Raw genomic sequence first — 23,688 nt, 5'->3', positions numbered from 1 at the left:
GAGAGAGAGAGCGAGAGACGGAGAGAGAGAGACGCAGAGAGAGAGACGCAGAGAGAGAGACGCAGAGAGAGAGAGAGACGCAGAGAGAGAGAGAGACGCAGAGAGGGAGAGAGACGCAGAGAGAGAGAGAGACGCAGAGAGAGAGACGCAGAGAGAGAGACACGCAGAGAGAGACGCAGAGAGAGAGAGACACGCAGAGAGAGAGAGAGAGAGACATGCAGAGAGAGACACGCAGAGAGAGACACGCAGAGAGAGAGAGAGAGACACACGCAGAGGGAGGGAGAGAGAGAGAGACGCAGAGGGAGGGAGAGAGAGAGAGAGACGCAGAGAGAGAGAGAGAGAGAGAGAGAGAGAGAGAGAGAGAGACGAGAGAGAGAGAGAGACGCAGAGAGAGAGAGAGACGAGAGAGAGAGAGAGAGAGAGAGAGAGAGAGAGAGAGAGAGAGACGGAGAGAGAGAGAGAGACGGAGAGAGAGAGAGAGACAGAGAGAGACGCAGAGAGAGAGAGAGAGAGAGACCGAGAGAGAGAGAGAGAGAGAGACGCAGAGAGAGAGAGACATGCAGAGAGAGAGAGACATGCAGAGAGAGACATGCAGAGAGAGACATGCAGAGAGAGACACGCAGAGAGAGACACGCAGAGAGAGAGAGAGAGAGACACACGCAGAGGGAGGGAGAGAGAGAGAGACACGCAGAGGGAGGGAGAGAGAGAGAGACACGCAGAGGGAGGGAGAGAGAGAGACACGCAGAGGGAGGGAGAGAGAGAGAGAGAGACGCAGAGGGAGAGAGAGAGAGAGAGACGCAGAGAGAGAGAGAGAGAGACGCAGAGAGAGAGACGCAGAGAGAGAGAGAAAGAGACGCAGAGAGAGAGAGAGAGAGAGAGCAGAGAGAGAGAGAGACGCAGAGAGAGAGAGAGACGCAGAGAGAGAGAGAGACGCAGAGAGAGAGAGACGCAGAGAGAGAGAGACGCAGAGAGAGAGACGCAGAGAGAGAGACGCAGAGAGAGAGAGAGACGCAGAGAGAGAGAGACACGCAGAGAGAGACGCAGAGAGAGAGAGAGAGACACGCAGAGAGAGAGAGAGAGAGACACACGCAGAGAGAGAGAAAGAGAGAGAGAGACACGCAGAGAGAGAGAGAGAGAGAGAGAGACACGCAGAGAGAGAGAGACACGCAGAGAGAGAGACGCAGAGAGAGACATGCAGAGAGAGAGAGAGAGACACACGCAGAGGGAGGGAGAGAGAGAGAGACACGCAGAGGGAGGGAGAGAGAGAGAGACACGCAGAGGGAGGGAGAGAGAGAGAGACACGCAGAGGGAGAGAGAGAGAGACACGCAGAGGGAGAGAGAGAGAGACACGCAGAGGGAGAGAGAGAGAGACGCAGAGGGAGGGAGACGCAGAGGGAGGGAGACGCAGAGGGAGGGAGACGAGAGAGGGAGGAGACGCAGAGAGGGAGGGAGACGCAGAGAGGGAGGGAGACGCAGAGAGGGAGGGAGACGCGCAGAGAGGGAGGGAGACGCGCAGAGAGGGAGGGAGACGCGCAGAGAGGGAGAGAGACGCGCAGAGAGGGAGAGAGACGCGCAGAGAGGGAGAGAGACGCAGAGAGGGAGAGAGACGCAGAGGGAGAGAGAGACGAGAGGGAGGGAGACGAGAGGGAGAGAGAGAGAGAGACGCAGAGAGGGAGAGAGAGAGAGAGACGAGAGGGAGAGAGAGAGACGCAGAGGGAGAGAGAGAGACGCAGAGGGAGAGAGAGAGACGCAGAGGGAGAGAGAGAGACGCAGAGGGAGGGAGACGCAGAGAGAGAGAGGGAGACGCAGAGAGAGAGAGAGAGAGACACGCAGAGAGAGAGAGAGAGAGAGAGAGAGACACGCAGAGAGAGAGAGAGAGAGAGAGAGAGAGAGAGAGAGACACGCAGAGGGAGGGAGACGAGAGGGAGAGAGAGAGAGAGACGCAGAGAGGGAGAGAGAGAGAGAGACGCAGAGAGGGAGAGGGAGAGAGAGACGCGGAGAGGGAGAGAGAGACGCGGAGAGGGAGAGAGAGAGACGGAGAGGGAGAGAGAGAGACGCAGAGGGAGAGAGAGAGACGCAGAGGGAGAGAGAGAGACGAGAGGGAGAGAGAGAGACGAGAGGGAGAGAGAGAGACGCAGAGAGAGGAGAGAGAGACGCAGAGAGGGAGGGAGACGCAGAGAGGGAGGGAGACGCGCAGAGAGGGGAGGGAGACGCACGCAGAGAGGGAGAGAGACGCGCGCAGAGAGGGAGAGAGACGCGCGCAGAGAGGGAGAGAGACGCGCGCAGAGAGGGAGAGAGACGCGCGCAGAGGGAGGGAGAGAGAGAGACGCGCGCAGAGGGAGAGAGAGAGACACGCGCAGAGGGAGAGAGAGAGAGACACGCGCAGAGGGAGAGAGAGACACACACGCAGAGGGAGAGAGGGAGAGAGACACACACAGAGGGAGAGGGAGAGAGAGACACACGCAGAGGGAGAGAGACACACACGCAGAGGGAGAGAGAGAGAGAGAGAGAGAGAGAGAGAGAGAGAGAGAGAGAGAGAGAGAGAGAGAGAGAGAGAGAGAGAGAGAGAGAGAGAGAGAGAGAGAGAGAGAGAGAGAGAGAGAGAGAGAGAGAGAGAGAGAGAGAGAGAGAGAGAGAGAGAGAGAGAGAGAGAGACACACGCAGAGAGAGAGAAAGAGAGAGAGAGACACGCAGAGAGAGAGAGAGAGAGAGAGAGACACGCAGAGAGAGAGACGCAGAGAGAGACATGCAGAGAGAGAGAGAGAGACACACGCAGAGGGAGGGAGAGAGAGAGAGACACGCAGAGGGAGGGAGGGAGAGAGAGAGAGAGACGCAGAGGGAGAGAGAGAGAGAGACGAGAGGGAGAGAGAGAGAGACGCAGAGGGAGGGAGACGCAGAGGGAGGGAGACGCAGAGGGAGGGAGACGCAGAGAGGGAGGGAGACGCAGAGAGGGAGAGAGACGCGCAGAGAGGGAGGGAGACGCGCAGAGAGGGAGGGAGACGCGCAGAGAGGGAGAGAGACGCGCAGAGAGGGAGAGAGAGACGCAGAGAGGGAGAGAGACGCGCAGAGAGGGAGAGAGACGCGCAGAGAGGGAGAGAGACGCGCAGAGAGGAGAGAGACGCAGAGAGGAGAGAGACGCAGAGAGAGACGAGAGAGAGAGAGAGACGCAGAGAGAGAGAGACGAGAGAGAGAGACGCAGAGAGAGAGAGACGAGAGAGAGAGAGACGAGAGAGAGAGAGAGAGAGACGCAGAGGGAGGGAGACGAGAGGGAGAGAGAGAGAGAGACGCAGAGAGGGAGAGAGAGAGAGAGACGCAGAGGGAGAGAGAGAGACGCAGAGGGAGAGAGAGAGAGACGCAGAGGGAGAGAGAGAGACGAGAGGGAGAGAGAGAGAGACGCAGAGGGAGGGAGACGCGCAGAGAGGGAGGGAGACGCAGAGAGAGAGAGAGAGAGACACGAGAGAGAGAGAGAGAGAGAGACACGCAGAGAGAGAGAGAGAGAGAGAGAGAGAGAGAGAGAGAACACACGCAGAGGGAGGGAGACGCAGAGGGAGAGAGAGAGAGAGACGCAGAGAGGAGAGAGAGAGAGAGACGAGAGAGGGAGAGAGAGAGAGAGACGGAGAGGGAGAGAGAGAGACGCAGAGGGAGAGAGAGAGACGCAGAGGGAGAGAGAGAGACGCAGAGGGAGAGAGAGAGACGCAGAGGGAGAGAGAGAGACGCAGAGGGAGAGAGACGACGCAGAGAGGGAGGGAGACGCGCAGAGAGGGAGGGAGACGCGCAGAGAGGGAGGGAGACGCAGAGAGAGGGAGGGAGACGCGCAGAGAGGGAGGGAGACGCGCAGAGAGAGAGGGAGAGAGGCAGACGCAGAGAGGGAGAGAGACGCGCAGAGAGGGAGAGAGACGCGCAGAGGGAGAGAGAGAGACGCGCAGAGGGAGAGAGAGAGACACGCGCAGAGGGAGAGAGAGAGACACGCGCAGAGGGAGAGAGAGAGACACGCGCAGAGGGAGGAGAGAGAGAGACACACGCAGAGGGAGAGAGAGAGAGACACACACGCAGAGAGAGAGAGAGAGAGAGAGAGAGAGAGAGAGAGAGAGAGAGAGAGAGAGAGAGAGAGAGAGAGAGAGAGAGAGAGAGAGAGAGAGAGAGAGAGAGAGAGAGAGAGAGAGAGAGAGAGAGAGAGAGAGAGAGAGAGAGAGAGAGAGAGAGAGAGAGAGAGAGCAGAGAGAGAGAGAGAGACACGCAGAGAGAGAGAGAGAGAGAGACACGACAGAGAGAGAGAGAGAGAGAGAGAGACACGCAGAGAGAGAGACGCAGAGAGAGACATGCAGAGAGAGAGAGAGAGACACACGCAGAGGGAGGGAGAGAGAGAGAGACACGCAGAGGGAGGGAGGGAGAGAGAGAGAGAGACGCAGAGGGAGAGAGAGAGAGAGACGCAGAGGGAGAGAGAGAGAGACGCAGAGGGAGGGAGACGCAGAGGGAGGGAGACGCAGAGGGAGGGAGACGCAGAGAGGGAGGGAGACGCAGAGAGGGAGAGAGACGCGCAGAGAGGGAGGGAGACGCGCAGAGAGGGAGGGAGACGCGCAGAGAGGGAGAGAGACGCGCAGAGAGGGAGAGAGACGCGCAGAGAGGGAGAGAGACGCGCAGAGAGGGAGAGAGACGCGCAGAGAGGGAGAGAGACGCGCAGAGAGGGAGAGAGACGCGCAGAGAGGGAGAGAGACGCAGAGAGAGAGAGACGCAGAGAGAGAGAGACGCAGAGAGAGAGAGACGCAGAGAGAGAGAGACGCAGAGAGAGAGAGACGCAGAGAGAGAGAGACGCAGAGAGAGAGAGAGAGAGACGCAGAGGGAGGGAGACGCAGAGGGAGAGAGAGAGAGAGACGCAGAGAGGGAGAGAGAGAGAGAGACGCAGAGGGAGAGAGAGAGACGCAGAGGGAGAGAGAGAGAGACGCAGAGGGAGAGAGAGAGACGCAGAGGGAGAGAGAGAGAGAGACGCAGAGGGAGGGAGACGCGCAGAGAGGGAGGGAGACGCGCAGAGAGAGAGAGAGAGAGAGACACGCAGAGAGAGAGAGAGAGAGAGAGACACGCAGAGAGAGAGAGAGAGAGAGAGAGAGAGAGAGAGAGAGACACACGCAGAGGGAGGGAGACGCAGAGGGAGAGAGAGAGAGAGACGCAGAGAGGGAGAGAGAGAGAGAGACGCAGAGAGGGAGAGAGAGAGAGAGACGGAGAGGGAGAGAGAGAGACGCAGAGGGAGAGAGAGAGACGCAGAGGGAGAGAGAGAGACGCAGAGGGAGAGAGAGAGACGCAGAGGGAGAGAGAGAGACGCAGAGGGAGAGAGAGAGACGCGCAGAGAGGGAGGGAGACGCGCAGAGAGGGAGGGAGACGCGCAGAGAGGGAGGGAGACGCGCAGAGAGGGAGGGAGACGCGCAGAGAGGGAGGGAGACGCGCAGAGAGGGAGGGAGACGCGCAGAGAGGGAGAGAGACGCGCAGAGAGGGAGAGAGACGCGCAGAGGGAGGGAGAGAGACGCGCAGAGGGAGAGAGAGAGACACGCGCAGAGGGAGAGAGAGAGACACGCGCAGAGGGAGAGAGAGAGACACGCGCAGAGGGAGAGAGAGAGAGACACGCGCAGAGGGAGAGAGAGACACACGCGCAGAGGGAGAGGGAGAGAGAGACACACACGCAGAGAGAGAGAGAGAGAGAGAGAGAGAGAGAGAGAGAGAGAGAGAGAGAGAGAGAGAGAGAGAGAGAGAGAGAGAGAGAGAGAGAGAGAGAGAGAGAGAGAGAGAGAGAGAGAGAGAGAGAGAGAGAGAGAGAGAGAGAGAGAGAGAGAGAGAGAGAGAGAGAGAGAGAGAGAGAGAGAGAGAGAGAGAGAGAGAGAGAGAGAGAGAGAGAGACGCAGAGGGAGAGAGAGAGAGAGACGCAGAGAGGAGAGAGAGTGACGCGCAGAGAGGGAGAGAGAGTGACGCGCAGAGAGGGAGAGAGAGTGACGCGCAGAGAGGGAGAGAGAGTGACGCGCAGAGAGGGAGGGAGACGCGCAGAGAGGGAGAGAGACGCGCGCAGATCGAGGGAGAGAGAGACGCGCGCAGAGGGAGAGAGAGAGAGACACGCGCAGAGGGAGAGAGAGAGAGACACACACGCAGAGGGAGAGAGGGAGAGAGACACACACGCAGAGGGAGAGAGGGAGAGAGACACACGCAGAGGGAGAGAGGGAGAGAGACACACGCAGAGGGAGAGAGAGAGAGAGAGATACGGCGAGGGAGAGAGAGAGACTGATTACATATTTTTTTTTACATATTTTCTTATCTTTCCAACACAGTGAGGACTCATGTGGTTTTGAGCATGTGTTTGTTGGTGAGTCTAAGTATGGGAAGGAGATCACGGGGTTCCACAACTGGGTTCAGTTCTATCTGCAGGAGAAGCATGGCAATGTGGACTACAAGGGTTACAAGGCCCAGGGCAACAGAAACACTGTAAGACATTCTAGAACAATCTCCCTATGTTATCAGCAGAGTTACATTTCACAGGTCTATACACAACATACTTGTTTTCAGAAATGTAGCCTACAGTTGTTGTTTATGATTGTTGTTATTATATAGTTGTTATTATTATATAGTTGTTGTTTGATTGTTGTTATTATATAGTTGTTTATGATTGTTGTTATTATTATATAGTTGTTGTTTGATTGTTGTTATTATATAGTTGTTTATGATTGTTGTTATTATTATATAGTTGTTATTATTATATAGTTGTTTATGATTGTTGTTATTATATAGTTGTTTATGATTGTTGTTATTATTATATAGTTGTTTATGATTGTTATTATTATATAGTTGTTGTTGTTTATGATTGTTGTTATTATTATATAGTTGTTGTCTTGCTCTGATAATTAGTTAAACATTTGTGTTTTTTAGTATTTTACATTTTACTGACTAATTTCAAGACACCCAAACTGTGGGCACCACTGTAAACTTCCAGATCATACATTATATATATATATATATATATATAACCGTATGTTATGTACACCACACGTTTATCACATGTTTATTATAGTCATTATAACACATCTGTGACCTATAATAACCCTGTGTGTCAGTCAGATGAGGAAGTCCACGTCCTGAAATACCATCTTACACATGAATAACACCTTTATTATAGGGGCGGCAGGGTAGCCTAGTGGTTAGAGAGTTGGTCCTGAAACCCGGAAGGTTGCTGGATCTAATCCCCGAGCCGACAAGGTAAAAATCTGTCGTTTGACCTCTCTGTGCAGCCAGATGAGGACGACCACGTTCTGAACCTGCAGTTCAGCTGGAAGGGCCTGGTCAAGCCTGTGGGAAGCTCCTTCATCGGGGTCAGCCCAGAGTTCGAGGTCGCCCTCTTCACCATCCTCTTCCTCACATCGACTGACAAGGTGAGTGGTTGCGCGAGTGACCACACGGGGTTCAAACCTGTGTCTATTAGATAACCACTGAGACTTTGTTGGCCTGTAGTACTGAAGCCTAGGCCCTAGAAGACATTAGCTTGGGAAGCTAATGCTAGTTTCAGATCTCAGGCCGGGTAACTCCTGGTTCCCTGAACCAACCTGAAGTCATCATAGTTAACATTACCCCTCCAGGCTGACTAAACTACTGTTCTGACCAGCCGTAACATTACCCCTCCAGGCTGACTAAACTACTGTTCTGACCAGCCGTAACATTACCCCTCCAGGCTGACTAAACTACTGTTCTGACCAGCCATAACATTACCCCTCCAGGCTGAATAAACTACTGTTCTGACCAGCCGTAACATTACCCCTCCAGGCTGAATAAACTACTGTTCTGACCAGCCGTAACATTACCCCTCCAGGCTGAATAAACTACTGTTCTGACCAGCCGTAACATTATCCCTCCAGGCTGAATAAACTACTGTTCTGACCAGCCGTAACATTATCCCTCCAGGCTGAATAAACTACTGTTCTGACCAGCCGTAACATTACCCCTCCAGGCTGAATAAACTACTGTTCTGACCAGCCGTAACATTATCCCTCCAGGCTGAATAAACTACTGTTCTGACCAGCCGTAACATTACCCCTCCAGGCTGAATAAACTACTGTTCTGACCAGCCGTAACATTACCCCTCCAGGCTGACTAAACTACTGTTCTGACCAGCCATAACATTACCCCTCCAGGCTGAATAAACTACTGTTCTGACCAGCCGTAACATTACCCCTCCAGGCTGAATAAACTACTGTTCTGACCAGCCGTAACGTTACCCCTCCAGGCTGAATAAACTACTGTTCTGACCAGCCGTAACATTACCCCTCCAGGCTGACTAAACTACTGTTCTGACCAGCCGTAACATTATCCCTCCAGGCTGAATAAACTACTGTTCTGACCAGCATAACATTACCCCTCCAGGCTGAATAAACTACTGTTCTGACCAGCCGTAACATTACCCCTCCAGGCTGACTAAACTACTGTTCTGACCAGCCGTAACATTACCCCTCCAGGCTGAATAAACTACTGTTCTGACCAGCCGTAACATTACCCCTCCAGGCTGAATAAACTACTGTTCTGACCAGCCGTAACATTACCCCTCCAGGCTGACTAAACTACTGTTCTGACCAGCCGTAACATTACCCCTCCAGGCTGACTAAACTACTGTTCTGACCAGCCGTAACATTACCCCTCCAGGCTGACTAAACTACTGTTCTGACCAGCCGTAACATTACCCCTCCAGGCTGACTAAACTACTGTTCGTTAGCCTTGTGGTTTATGTACAGGTGACCACGGCCGTGGTGAAGGTGGATGAGTACCTGCTAGAGGTGGTGGTTTATCGTCAGGGGCGATCCATCGGAACCTCCTACCCCAAACTACTCAGCAGCAACAACAGGGACCTGTAGTGTGGAGATCTACGCACCCTGATTCTGAAAGCAGAGGCCCAAATGGAACCCTATTCCCTATGTAGTGCACTGCTTTCAACCAGAGCCCATAGGGCTAGGAGGGCACTATATAGGGAATAGGGGGCCATTTGGGGCCTAGTCAGAACCATCTGTCATGTTAAAGGTTGATCATTGTCGTGTACTTTGTTTTTGACTCCATATTGTTATTAGGTTGTGTTCTCCTCCATCAAATCCTTAACCTCGTTCCCAGGTTCAGTTACTAATTACAAATCCTGGATCATTCATCATTTGCACTAAACTATTATATTAGAGATTACAGTGCATTTGATTCAGGACCAGGATTTTGTCTCTCTCTGCTACCAGCTCTCCTTCCTGTCCTGAATATTCAATACTGGTCCTTGGTCTTTCACAAAGCAGAGAGCTGTTTTTATTTTATTTTCTGTTAAGAAAACAAGTAAAGCATTTTGACAATCCATTAAAAACAAGAATGACTATGATAGGAACCTGATTGTTAAACATTATATTGACAGTGTTGTACTCTTGTTTTTAACATATTACTTTATGGTTACAGGGGACATACGTCAAGTTTGGGGGGCATTTCCCAATTTTAATTTCTGTTTGAAGAAAATAAAACATGTTTACAAGTATACCATCTTATTTATTTATTTCACCTTTATTTAACCAGGTAGGCCAGTTGAGAACAAGTTCTCATTTACAACTGTGACCTGGCCAAGATAAAGCAAAGCAGTGCGACAATAACACAATAGAAAAGCTGTGCTTTTATTTTGAAGATTAAAACAATAAATGGTTACAGTACATGTCTTCCTGGCAGAAAACAATACAATCAGACTAGCGTATGGAAAGTGGTTGGATGGAAAGATGAAAGATCTCAGGTTTATTTGTGTCAAGGCGGTGGGTGTAGCTGGTGCATGGAAGTCAGGCGCAGCAGAGCAGAGATGAGTGGACAAAGCACTTTACAATAATTTCCACAGAACGCAACCGCGTCACAAAACAAATGCCCAACGAGCAAGTGAGGCAGCACAAAGTACCACAACCAAGTACAAAGTACCGGCTACCACAAAGCATGGGTATAAAACAAAACAAAACAAAACAAAACAAAACCAGCCGGAAGCCAACCTGACAAACAATACCCCACACAGACATGGAGGGAACAGAGGGCTAAATACACACAGTAATTATGAGGAGATGTAAACCAGGTGTGCAGGAAAACAAGACAAAATGAAAGGTGGATCAGCGATTGCTAGAAGACCGGTGACGTCGAACGCCGCCCGAACAAGGAGAGGAACTGACTTCGGCGGAAGTCGTGACAATTTGATTCAATAATAGTAGGTTACATGGACGATGCATCAAATGTAATCATGATCTACCTAAGAGCAGGTCTGTATTGAGGAATGTAATAACGAAATATATACTAATTAATATATGAAAACATACAAATAATACAGTTTAGATTAAAAACTTGGATTTTAAGAATAGTATACACATCACTACTTTCATTACTCGTTATCATCAGTGGTGTAAAGTACTTTAGTGAAAATACTTTAAAGTACAACTTAAGGAGTTTAATGGGTATTCAATAATACCCATTAAACTTTGCTATTTATATTTTTTACAACTTTTACTTTACTTCACTGAGTATACAAAACATTAAGAACACCTGCTCTTTCCATGACATAGACTGACCAAATTAATCCAGGTGAAAGATATGATCCCTTATTGATGTCACTTGTTAAAGCCACTTCAATCAGTGTAGATGAAGGGGAGGAGACGGGTAAACGAAGGATTTTTAAGCCTTGAGACAATTGAGACATTGATTGTGTATGTGTGCCATTCAGAGGGTGAGTGGGCAAGACAAAATATTTAAGTGCCTTTGAACGGGGTATGGTAGTAGGAGCCAGGCGCACCAGTTTGTCAAGAACTGCAACGCTGCTGGGTTTTTCACACTCAACAGTTTCCTGTGTGTATCCAGAATGGTCCACCACCCAAAGGACATCCAGCAAACTTGACACAACTGTGGGAAGCATTGGAGTCAACATGGGCCAGCATCCCTTTGGAACGCTTTCAACACCTTGTAGAGTCCATGTCCTGATGAATGGAGGCTGTTCTGAGGGCAAAAGGGGGGTTCAACTCAATGTTAGGAGGGTGTTCCTAATGTTTTGTCCACTCAGTGTATATAATATTTTCTGTGTCCCTCAGGAGATGTTTTGATGTCCCAGTTCTCCTTGAAATATCTGTTGTTTATGTAATAATTCCTCATTTTCTGTTACATGTTTTTCTACAGCTTGTTTCCGATCTCCATATTGAATGATAAAGCAGGGGTCTGTCTTTTTCACCCCGCCCTCTGGGTGGCTGATGATGCAGATTCCACCCTCTGGAAACGGAGAGCTGAAGGTGTCAAGCAAGCTTGAAGGCAAGGTGATGTCAGGACCTGAGCTAAGCTCCAGCAAAGCAAAGTCAAGATTCCCAGAATTAACTTTTCCATAGGCTAGAACCTCACTTTGCACTGGTATCTGCTGCGTTCTCTCATCCAGGTCTTCGAAGTCAAACGTGACTGTTACCAATTGTTGCAGTGTGTTAGTTATCGGCTCATAGATTTGCTCGACAACATGGGCATTTGTAAGGATGAACTTGTCAAACAGAAGGAAGCCAGTTCCTTTTGCATTCCCTTCAATTCTCACCTGACAAACAGAAGCACTCAGCTCTATCAGTCTCTTCACTTTCTTCACCTCTTGGAAGCTCTGTGTTTTCTTTCCAAACTCTACTCTTAAGAATTGGTGCACGTCTGAAGGCTTCTTCAAATTCTCTCTCTCTTTCATGTGATCTACCAAACCTGCATATTGGGAACACAGGATGTTTAGGATTTCTTTAGAGTTTGAGAACTACCATCTTTTCCTGTCTCCTTTGACTGAAACTGTGTTTTAACTGTGTCTGGTGTAGTAGGATTCTGAGGAGAAAAATGTCTGAAAACACAACAGCCAGCTGGTCTGCACATGCTCTGAAGGGGTGCGGTTAGGGATGTCGTCTGGTTCGGCAGCTTTGCGAGGGTTAACACGTTGGAATGACTTACATACATCTTCCGTGGAGCCACTTTGTCCTCAGTGGCTCTCCTCTGCAGTTCACAGTCTTCGGTTGAGCTCAAAGCGTGAGAAAAAGGTGTCTATCTCATCCGGTAGCCCCGATGACATCTTTGCATGCTCTTGTCATTCTCTCAACCAGCTTCATGAGGTAGTCACCTGGAATGCATTTCAATTAACAAGTGCGACTTGTTAAAAGTTAATTTGTGGAATTTCTTTACTTCTTAATGCGTTTGAGCCAATCAGTTGTGTTGTGACAAGGTAGGGCTGGTATATAGAAGATAGCCCTATTTGGTAAAAGACCAAGTCCATATTATGTCAAGAACAGCTCAAATAAGCAAAGAGAAACAACAGTCCATCATTACTTTAAGACATGAAGGTCAGTCAATGCAGAAAATGTAAAAAATGTAGAAAATATATTCAAGTGCAGTCACAACAAGCGCTATGATGAAACAGGCTCTCATGAGGAACGCCACAGGAAAGGAGAGGCAGAGTTACCTCTGCTGCAGAGGACTCATCTCAACATCAACTGTTCAGAGGAGACTGTGTGAATTAGGCCTTCATGGTCGAATTGCTGTAAAGAATATAAAACTTTAAATATATTTTGATTCGTTTAACACTTTTTTTGGTTACTACATGATTCCATATGTGTTATTTCATAGTTTTGATGTCTTCACTATTAGTTAAACATTTAGAAAATAGTAAAAATATAAAGAAAAACTCTGGAATGAGTAGGTGTGTTCAAACGTTTGACTGGTACTGTACATGTTAGTGTCACGTCTACTCCTACTCCCTCTCTCCGGTGCTCAACAACGCCTTTGTACTAACCACCGGTCCTGGCAACCCATCACTACAGACACCTGGCAACCCTTCATTACACACACCTGGCAACCCTTCATTACACACACCTGGCAACCCTTCATTACGGACACCTGGCAACCCTTCATTACGCCCACCTGGCAACCCTTCATTACGCCCACCTGGCAACCCTTCATTATGCACACCTGGCAACCCTTCATTACGTACACCTGGCAACCCTTCATTACACACACCTGGCAACCCTTCATTACGCCCACCTGGCAACCCTTCATTACCTCCACCTGGCAACCCTTCATTACGCACACCTGGCAACCCTTCATTACGCACCCCTGGCAACCCTTCATTACGCACCCCTGGCAACCCTTCATTACATACACCTGGCAACCCTTCATTACACACACCTGGCAACCCTTCATTACACACACCTGGCAATCCTTCATTACACCCACCTGGCAACCCTTCATCACACACCTGGCAACCCATCACTACGCACACCTGGCAACCCTTCATTACGCACTCCTGGCAACCCTTCATTACACACCCCTGGCAACCCATCACTATGCACACCTGGCAACCCTTCATTACGCACACCTGGCAACCCTTCATTACACTTACCTGGCAACCCTTCATTACACACACCTGGCATTCCATCACTACGCACACCTGGCAACCCTTCATTACGCACACCTGGCAACCCTTCATTACGCACACCTGGCAACCCTTCATTACATACACCTGGCAACCCTTCATTACACACACCTGGCAAACCTTCATTACACACACCTGGCAATCCTTCATTACACCCACCTGGCAACCCTTCATTACACACACCTGGCAACCCATCATTACACATACCTGGCAACCCTTCATTACACACACCTGGCAACCCTTCATTACGCACACCTGGCAACCCTTCATTACACACACCTGGCAACCCTTCACTACGGACACCTGGCAACCCATCACTACACACACCTGTACCTCGTCATTATGCACACCTGGACCTTATCACTTCCCTGATTATTCCCCCTATATATACCACTCCGATGTCTTTTCCCATGAGGCGTTGGAGGGCCAAGAAACCTGAGGTGGTAGAACAGAGTGCTCGGGTTGGGGGGGGGTGTAGGGTTTGAGCATAGCCTGAAGGTAGGGACGGGCTGCTCCATAGGTAAGCACCATGGTTGTTACGTGTTACGTTTTTCTTGTTCCCCATTTTTCCCCTGCTAGTGTGTTTGTCTTGGGCATTACAGGTGTACCGAGTTGCGGCTAACGATGGTGGGCGTGGCTGTAGCTGATTACAGAGAGGATATCTGTTTGCCGTGTGAGAAGAGAAGAGAGGAGGGGGAGAGAGAGAGGACACTTGTTTTTTGTTTGATTATTTGTGTTAATTTCCTTGTGTTTCAGCCTGTCCTCCTGAGGCGCTCCACCCTACCTAGGTCCTGGAGAAGGGGAAAAGGTAGATCTGCCCATGGGTGTACATTCTCACGTAGATAACCCATTGTTTTATACACTAGGTTAGCCGGGCGGGTGTCACCCTTGTATTTTTCTTGGAACCAGGTAGGACAGTGGGTTAGGGTTTAGAGTGTGTTAGGAAGGATTAGGTGTGTAGAAGAGGAGGGACCTTTTGTTTATTTTCATTACTTGGACCCCGAACCCAAACATTTCCCTTCTCTTACCTTCCCTTGTTGTGGTTGTTTTGTTTCTTATTAATTATTTATGGGTGTGTTATTGTTTATTTAACTAATTCACTAAACATCCCCTGAGGGTTAAAATTGAGTTCTGGTTGTGGTCTGATTTATTTATCGCTCATTGCACCCCACATTTCTTCCCTTTTCATCTGTATTACCTGGTGTGTTTAGGCCCAGGCATTTACGTCTCCTCCTCAGACGAGCTACACCCGAGGGGAGAACGTAATAATGGTCTTGTAGTGGATGCGTGTTTCGACTGGAGGTCAGTGGAGTGTACGGACGAGCGGGGTGACAGAGTACTTGGGAAGGTTGAACACCAGGCGGGCTGCTGCGTTCTGGATAAGTTGCAGGCCAACAGAGAGTTGCAGTAGTCCAGACAGAGAGGATAAGTTCCTGGATTAGGACCTGCGCTGTTTCCTGTGTGAGGTAGGGTCGTACTCTACGGATGTTGTAGAGCGTGAACCTGCAGGAGCGGGTCACTATTTGGATGTTTTCAGAGAATGACAGGGTGTTGTCCAGGGTCACGCCAAGGTTCTTTGCACTCTGGGAGGGCGACACTGTGGAGTTGTCAACCGTGATGCAGAGGTCTTTGCGCGGACAGGCCTTCTCCGGGAGGAAGAGAACCTCCGTTTCGTTGAGGTGGTGGGCCGACATCCAACCTGAGATATTTGCCAGGCACGCAGAAATGGGAGATTAGAGAGTGAAAAATACTTGTCATCCGCATAGCAATGATAGGAGAGACCACGTGAGGATATGAAGACTACTAGTGATGATAGAAGCAGTAGTAGCAGTGGTGGTTTAAGCCCGACTACTACTATCAATCAAATATTGTGATTGATGAAGGGGTGAGACTTCTGCCTAGGATTTGAATTTCACACCAGGATGTAAATGTCACACCCACTGTTCTGAGTGGCTGGGGCATTACCACATGTTGTATGTAAATATCACACCCACTATCATTTGACTATCTTTTGTTTTTCAACAGGACAATGACCAAACACCTCCAGGCTGTGTAAGGGCTATTTGACCAAGAAGGAGAGTGATGGAGTGCTGCATCAGATGACCTGGCCTCCACAATCACCCAACCTTAAGTGAAGGAAAGCAGCCAACAAGTAAGCATATGTGGGAACTCCAAGACTGTTGGAAAAGCATTCCAGGTGAAGCTGGTTGAGAGAATGCCAAGAATGTGCAAAGCTGCCATCAAGGCAAAGGGTAGCTTTGAAGAAAATATAATTAGATTTATTTAACACTTTTTTTGGGGTTACTACATGATTTCAGGTGTTATTTCATAGTTTTGATGTCTTCACTATTCTTCTATAATGTGGAAACTAGAAAAAAATAAAGGAACCCTTGAATGAGTAGGTTTGTCAACGTTTGACTGGGTACTGTAGTTTAGTCTTCCATTAGGCCGATAGGAATCCAACTTTTGACTCTTACAAAAAACGTACCATTGTACTTTACCTTATACCGTGGTATTGTCCGACTCATGGAAATGTACCATAGTTTTAGCCTTGAAGTATGATGGTACTGCCACACACCTAAATAATACCATGGTAGATATGGATTACGGCAATACCATTATTTTAACCCGTGTTCTACCCTGGTAACATACAATCATGATAAATGGTAGCAATAATTACATGGTGTCATCTTAAATATGTTAACATGCTACAACGGCAGTAATAATACATTAAATATATAAACCACCCCAAGGTCAAGAGGTGTCACAGGGTAAAGACCAAGACGCAGTGGGAAAATATATACTCATCTTCTTTTTTATTAGGTGAAGAAGGAAAACACAAACAAAAACAAACTGGACAGTCTTGTCAGGCACACAGCTAAACAAGCACAATCTCCCACAAAAACCCATGAAAAACAAACTCCTAATTATAGGACCCTCAATCAGAGGCAACAATAACCAGCTGCCTCCAATTGCAGGTCCAACCCCAATTAACTAAACATAGAAATACAAAAGACTAGATAGAAACATAGAAATATACTATGTTCTAACATAGAACAATGACTAACAAACCCCGGACTAATAAATCAAATACCCCCTCTACCTAAACACATACACAAAACACACCCTAAACCACATGAAACAAACACCCCCTGCCACGTCCTGACCAAACCACAATAACAAATAACCCCTATTACTGGTCCGGACGTGGCAAGAGGTTGGTTGGTATTATATGGAATTTATATACCAGTATGGGCAAGTTTCTGATAAAGTCAGAGGCAGGCTACTATTGTTGGTCTGTAACATCAAAGATGAAGGGGTAATACATTCTGGGGGGGGGGTTGTGTGTGTGTGTGTGTGAGAGCCTTCTTGAGCTTAGAAATGTAATTGTATAATTATATCTGTGTTCATAGTACTCTAACCCGTGTGGCTCAGTTGGTAGAGCATGGTGTGTGCAATGCCAGGGTTGTGGGTTCAATTCCCACAGAGGACCAGTATGAAAAATAAAAATAAAATGTATGCATTCACTACTGTGAGTTGCTCTGGATAAGAGTGTCTGCTAAATGACTAAAATGTAAGTGTAACCAGGTTACAGCTACCAGTCCAGACACACCGTTCCTCCATTTACAAAGGGACTAGAGAGGGGCTGTCTTAGAGTGACAGCGAAACAATACTGATACATGTTTAACCCTTCCAAAGGCTTCTGGGGGTGAACTACTGTCCAAATATGCAATTCCATATAGAATTCATGTCATATACAGTGTCAGTGTTTTTGATCACTCGGTTTGATGTACTCAGTCAATTGAAAATGTGCTTAGAGTTTTAAAACATTATTTGATTGATGTGCTTACAGTTGTGAAAATGTAAGTGATTTAAAAAAAAAACGGTAACGTCAACGCTCTGAAGTCCACACAACTGCTTGTCGATTCCCCACTGGGCCAGATGAGAATGCTCTGGGAACTGCTTGTTGATTCCCCACTGGGCCAGGTGTGAATGCTCAGGGAACTGCTTGTTGATTCCCCACTGGGCCAGAAGTGAATGCTCAGGGAACTGCTTGTTGATTCCCCACTGGGCCAGGTGTGAATGCTCTGGGAACTGCTTGTTGATTCCCCAATGGGCCAGGTAGAAATGCTCAGGGAACTGCTTGTTGATTCTCCACTGGGCCAGGTAAGAATGCTCTGGGAACTGCTTGTTGATTCCCCACTGGGCCAGGTGTTAATGCTCTGGGAACTGCTTGTTGATTCCCCACTGGGCCAGTTGTCATTGCTCTGGGAACTGCTTGTTGATTCCCCACTGGGCCAGGTGTGAATGCTCAGGGAACTGCTTGTTGATTCCCCACTGGACCAGGTGTGAATGCTCAGGGAACTGCTTGTTGATTCCCCACTGGACCAGGTGTGAATGCTCAGGGAACTGCTTGTTGATTCCCCACTGGGTCAGGTGTGACTGCTCAGGGAACTGCTTGTTGATTCCCCACTGGGCCAGGTGTGAATGCTCAAGGAGGCATAAGTCTACCCTCAAACAGTTTAATTACAATGTTGGATTTCAACCCCCCCCCAAAATACACTCCTTTCAAAAACAGTTGCAACAGGCCACCAACCAAAACCCTACCCTAAACACCAAACATGTTTCAACATGCCAAACCAAACCCCCCCATCCTCTCCACCTACAAACTTGATCAAAAGTCACAATAGTCCTTAGCCTCCTCAAATGTCCTGATCCACTGTCCAAGGACGTAACACATCGTTGTCCCATAATGGACCAAGGACTCTACTTGATCAAAAAAGGTGTTTTGTTTTTCCATATAGCCCAATAGACAGGATTATACAACAAGCCCTCACACATGTCTCCAGGGTCAGTTTAAATAACCACAGACTAAGCTGTCTGAAACTATCCACTCGTGCCCCAACATGTCTGGATATGGCAGAAGAACTCGTGGCAAACTTCATGTCTTCTTCATTTGGTCTGATCCAGCTTGGTGGTACTGGGTAGACCAGACCTGTTGACCCGCTTGGTGGTACTGGGTAGACCAGACCTGTTGACCCGCTTGGTGGTACTGGGTAGACCAGACCTGTTGATAGATTTCTCAGGTGCATCGACCTTTAACCTCCATAGCGGATGCTTGACCGACTGGGTATACCTAGTTTCAGTCAGACCCTGAGTATCACCACGGTGGAATGTGAAAAACCGGTATGTGTTGTTTTGAATTCTAAGCCACTCAGAACAGTTGGCGTGATATGTACATCCTGGTGTGAAGTCCCGCCCACTCATAAATCACCAGATTTGCATTTTTTTGTTTTTTTAAGTGTCCAGACCCACATCACCAGCCCCTCCCCACCAATACACACAACCCCACCCTCTACCCCTACTGACTAGCCCATCACAACTTTAAACATTCTCACTGGTTAATGAAATTGGACCATGGAGTATAGGCGTTCTGCCCAGACATGGAACTCCCATCCTAACTAACTCATCACGTCAACCCCCACCGTGTCACCATAGGCCCCAATACAATAATAGCCCCTTGAGCAACACAATATTCTCTTTCACTCCAACCAACACCTTTCACAACATGTCTGACTGCAAACAGACACTAGGACCCCCTCCTCCCATCCACAATACTGTACTCAGAACAGTGGGTGTGAAATTTACATACAACATGTGGTAATGCCCCGGCCACTCAGAACAGTGGGTGGGATATTTATATACAACATGTGTTAATGCCCCGGCCACTCAGAACAGTGGGTGTGAAATTCAAATACTAGGTTCGAAGTACCACCCCCTCATCAATCACAATATTTGATTGATAGTTTGACAGTTTAAGCCCGATGCTAACTACCACTACAACTACCACCACCACTACAACTACCACCACCACTACAACTACCACCACTACTACTACCACTACTACTACTACTACCACTACTACTACTACCACCACTACTACTACTACTACCACTACTACTACTACCACTACTACCACCACCACTACTACTACTACTACTACTACTACCACACCCACTACTACTACCACCACCACTACTACTACCACACCCACTACTACTACTACTACCACACCCACTACTACTACTACTACTACTACCACACCCACTACTACTACCACTACTACTACCACACCCACTACTACTACCACCACCACTACTACTACCACCAATACTACTCCACTACTACCACCACCACCACCACTACTTCTACTACCACCACCACTACTACTACCACCACCACTACTTCTACCACTTCTACTACCACCACTACTACTACCACCACCACTACTACTACCACCACTACTTCTACTACCACCACTACTTCTACTACCACCACTACTACTACTACTACTACTACTACTACTACTACCACTATTACCACCACTACTACTACTACCACCACCACCACCACCACCACCACTACTACTTCTACTACCACTACTACCACTACCACTACTACTACTACCACCTCTACTACCACTACTACCACCTCTACTACCACTACCACCACCACTACTACTACTACTACTGCTACCACCACCACTACTACCGCCACCACTACTACCGCCACCACTACTACCGCCACCACTACTACCGCCACCACTACTACCGCCACCACTACTACCGCCACCACTACTACCGCCACCGCTACTACTACCACCACTGCTACTACTACCACCACTGCTACTACTACCACCACTGCTACTACTATCACCACTGCTACTACTATCACCACTGCTACTACTATCACCACTGCTACTACTATCACCACTGCTACTACTATCACCACTGCTACTACTATCACCACTGCTACTACTATCACCACTGCTACTACTATCACCACTGCTACTACTATCACCACTGCTACTACTATCACCACTGCTACTACTATCACTACTACTACTGCTACCACCACTACAACCAACACTACTACTACTACTACCACCAGTACCTCCACTACTACCACTACCACTACTACTACTACCACCACTACCACCACCACTACCACCACCACCACTACCACCACCACTACTACCACCACTACTACCACCACTACTACTACCACCACTACCACTACTGCTACTACCACTACTACTACCACTACCACCACTGTCACTACTACCACTACTACCACCACTACCACTACTACTACTACTACCACTACTACTACCACTACCACTACCACCACTGTCACTACTACCACTACTACCACCACTACCACTACTACTACCACTACCACTACTACCACCACTACCACTACCACTACCACTACTAACACCACTACCACTACTAACACCACTACCACTACTAACACCACTACCACTACTAACACCACTACCACTACTAACACCACTACCACTACTAACACCACTACCACTACTAACACCACTACCACTACTAACACCACTACCACTACTAACACCACTACCACTACTAACACCACTACCACTACTAACACCACTACCACTACTAACACCACTACCACTACTAACACCACTACCACTACTAACACCACTACCACTACTAACACCACTACCACTACTAACACCACTACCACTACTAACACCACTACCACTACTAACACCACTACCACTACTAACACCACTACCACTACTAACACCACTACCACTACTAACACCACTACCACTACTAACACCACTACCACTACTAACACCACTACCACTACTAACACCACTACCACTACTAACACCACTACCACTACTAACACCACTACCACTACTAACACCACTACCACTACTAACACCACTACCACTACTAACACCACTACCACTACTAACACCACTACCACTACTAACACCACTACCACTACTAACACCACTACCACTACTAACACCACTACCACTACTAACACCACTACCACTACTAACACCACTACCACTACTAACACCACTACCACTACTAACACCACTACCACTACTAACACCACTACCACTACTAACACCACTACCACTACTAACACCACTACCACTACTAACACCACTACCACTACTAACACCACTACCACTACTAACACCACTACTAACACCACTACCACTACTAACACCACTACCACTACTAACACCACTACCACCACTAACACCACTAACACCACTACCACCACTACCACCACTACCACCACTACCACCACTACCACCACTACCACCACTACCACCACTACCACCACTACCACCACTACCACCACTACCACCACTACCACCACTACCACCACTACCACCACTACCACCACTACCACCACTACCACCACTACCACTACTACTAACACCACTACTACTAACACCACTACTACTAACACCACTACTACTAACACCACTACTACTAACACCACTACTACTAACACCACTACTACTAACACCACTACTACTAACACCACTACTACTAACACCACTACTACTAACACCACTACTACTAACACCACTACTACTAACACCACTACTACTAACACCACTACTACTAACACCACTACTACTAACACCACTACTACTAACACCACTACTACTAACACCACCACTACTAACACCACCACTACTAACACTACCACTACTAACACTACCACTACTAACACTACCACTACTACCACTACTAACACTACCACTACTAACACTACCACTACTAACACTACCACTACTAACACTACCACTACTAACACTACCACTACTACCACTACTAACACTACCACTACTACCACTACTTCCACTTCTACTACCACTACTTCCACTTCTACTACCACTACTTCCACTTCTACTACCACTACTTCCACTTCTACTACCACTACTTCCACTTCTACTACCACTTCTACTACCACTACTTCCACTTCTACTACCACTACTACCACTACTTCCACTACTTCTACTACTTCTACTACTACCACTTCTACTACTACTTCTACTTCTACTACCACTACTTCCACTACCACTTCTACTACCACTACTTCCACTACCACTTCTACTACCACTACTTCCACTTCTACTACCACTTCTACTACCACTACCACTTCTACTACCACTACCACTTCTACTACCACTACCACTTCTACTACCACTACCACTTCTACTACCACTACTTCTACTACCACTACTTCCACCACTACCCCTACTATTACTACTAAGATTACTGCTAAGCGCAAACCAGATGGGATGGCGTATCGCTGCAGAATTCTGTGGTAGCCATGCTGGTTAAGTGTGCCTTGAATTCTAAATAAATCACAGACAGTGTCACCAGCAAAGCACCCCCACACTATCACACCTCCTCCTCCATGTTTCATTGTGGGAACCACACATGTAGAGATCATCCATTCACCTACTCTGCGTCTCACAAAGACACGGCGGTTGGAACCAAAAATTGCTAATTTGGACTCATCAGATCAAAGGACAGATTTCCACCGGTCTAATGTCCATTGCTTGTGTTTCTTGGCCCAAGCAAGTCTCTTCTTATTATTGGTATTCTTTAGTAGTGGTTTCTTTCCAGCAATTCGACCATGAAGGCCTTATTTCACAGTCTCCTCTGAACATGTTGATGTTGAGATGAGTCTGTTACTTGAACTCTGAAGCATTTATTTGGGCTGCAATTTCTGAGGCTGGTAACTCTAATGAACGTATCCTCTGCAGCAGAGGTAACTCTGGGTCTTCCTTTCCTGTGGCGGTCCTCATGAGAGCCAGTTTCATCATAGTGCTTGATGGTTTTCACAACTGCACTTGAAGAAACTTTAAAAGTTCTTGACATTTTCTGCATTGACTGGCTATCATGTGTTAAAGTAATGATGGACTGTCGTTTCTCTTTGATCATTTGAGCGGTTCTTGCCATAATATGGACTTGGTCTTTTACCAAATAGGGCTATCTTCTGTATACCACCCCTACCTTGTCACAACACAACTGATTGGCTCAAACGCATTAAGAAGGAAAGAAATTCCACAAATTAACAAGTCACACCTGTTAATTGAAATGCATTCCAGGTGACTACCTCATGAAGCTGGTTGAGAGAATGCCAAGAGTGTACAACGCTGTCATCAAGGCAAAGGGTGGCTACTTTGAAGAATCTCAAATCTAAAACATATTTTGATTTGTTTAACACTTTTTTTTTTTAACACTACATGATTCCATATGTGCTATTTCATAGTTTTGAAGTTTTCACTGAAAATAGTAGAAAAAATTAAGAAAAACCCTTGAATGAGCAGGTGTGTCCAAACGTTTGACTGGTACTGTAGGAAAATGTGTTTTTAGTTTTAATACTCC

The 23,688-nt window shown here is 48.0% G+C and overlaps 1 protein-coding gene across 2 annotated transcripts in view; it reads left to right on the top strand.

Annotated features, from left to right (window-relative positions):
• LOC106569697 (uridylate-specific endoribonuclease C) overlaps nt 1–9,520 on the top strand; it is a 29,911-nt gene extending 20,391 nt beyond the window's left edge. The window contains exons 6-8 of one of the 2 annotated variants that reach the window (XM_014141260.2): nt 6,309–6,462; nt 7,263–7,403; nt 8,754–9,520. In XM_014141260.2, the coding sequence (XP_013996735.1) occupies nt 6,309–6,462; nt 7,263–7,403; nt 8,754–8,873 (415 nt within the window). In that variant the 3' untranslated portion in view covers nt 8,874–9,520. Of the gene's footprint in view, nt 1–6,308; nt 6,463–7,262; nt 7,404–8,734 lie in introns of both variants that reach the window. The other variant, XM_014141261.2, reaches the window with a different exon arrangement.
• Nucleotides 9,521–23,688: the final 14,168 nt, after the last annotated feature.

Source organism: Salmo salar, chromosome ssa14 (assembly GCF_905237065.1).
Source record: "Salmo salar chromosome ssa14, Ssal_v3.1, whole genome shotgun sequence".
Taxonomy (NCBI): domain Eukaryota; kingdom Metazoa; phylum Chordata; class Actinopteri; order Salmoniformes; family Salmonidae; genus Salmo; species Salmo salar.
This window is presented reverse-complemented; position numbering and strand designations above follow the sequence as displayed.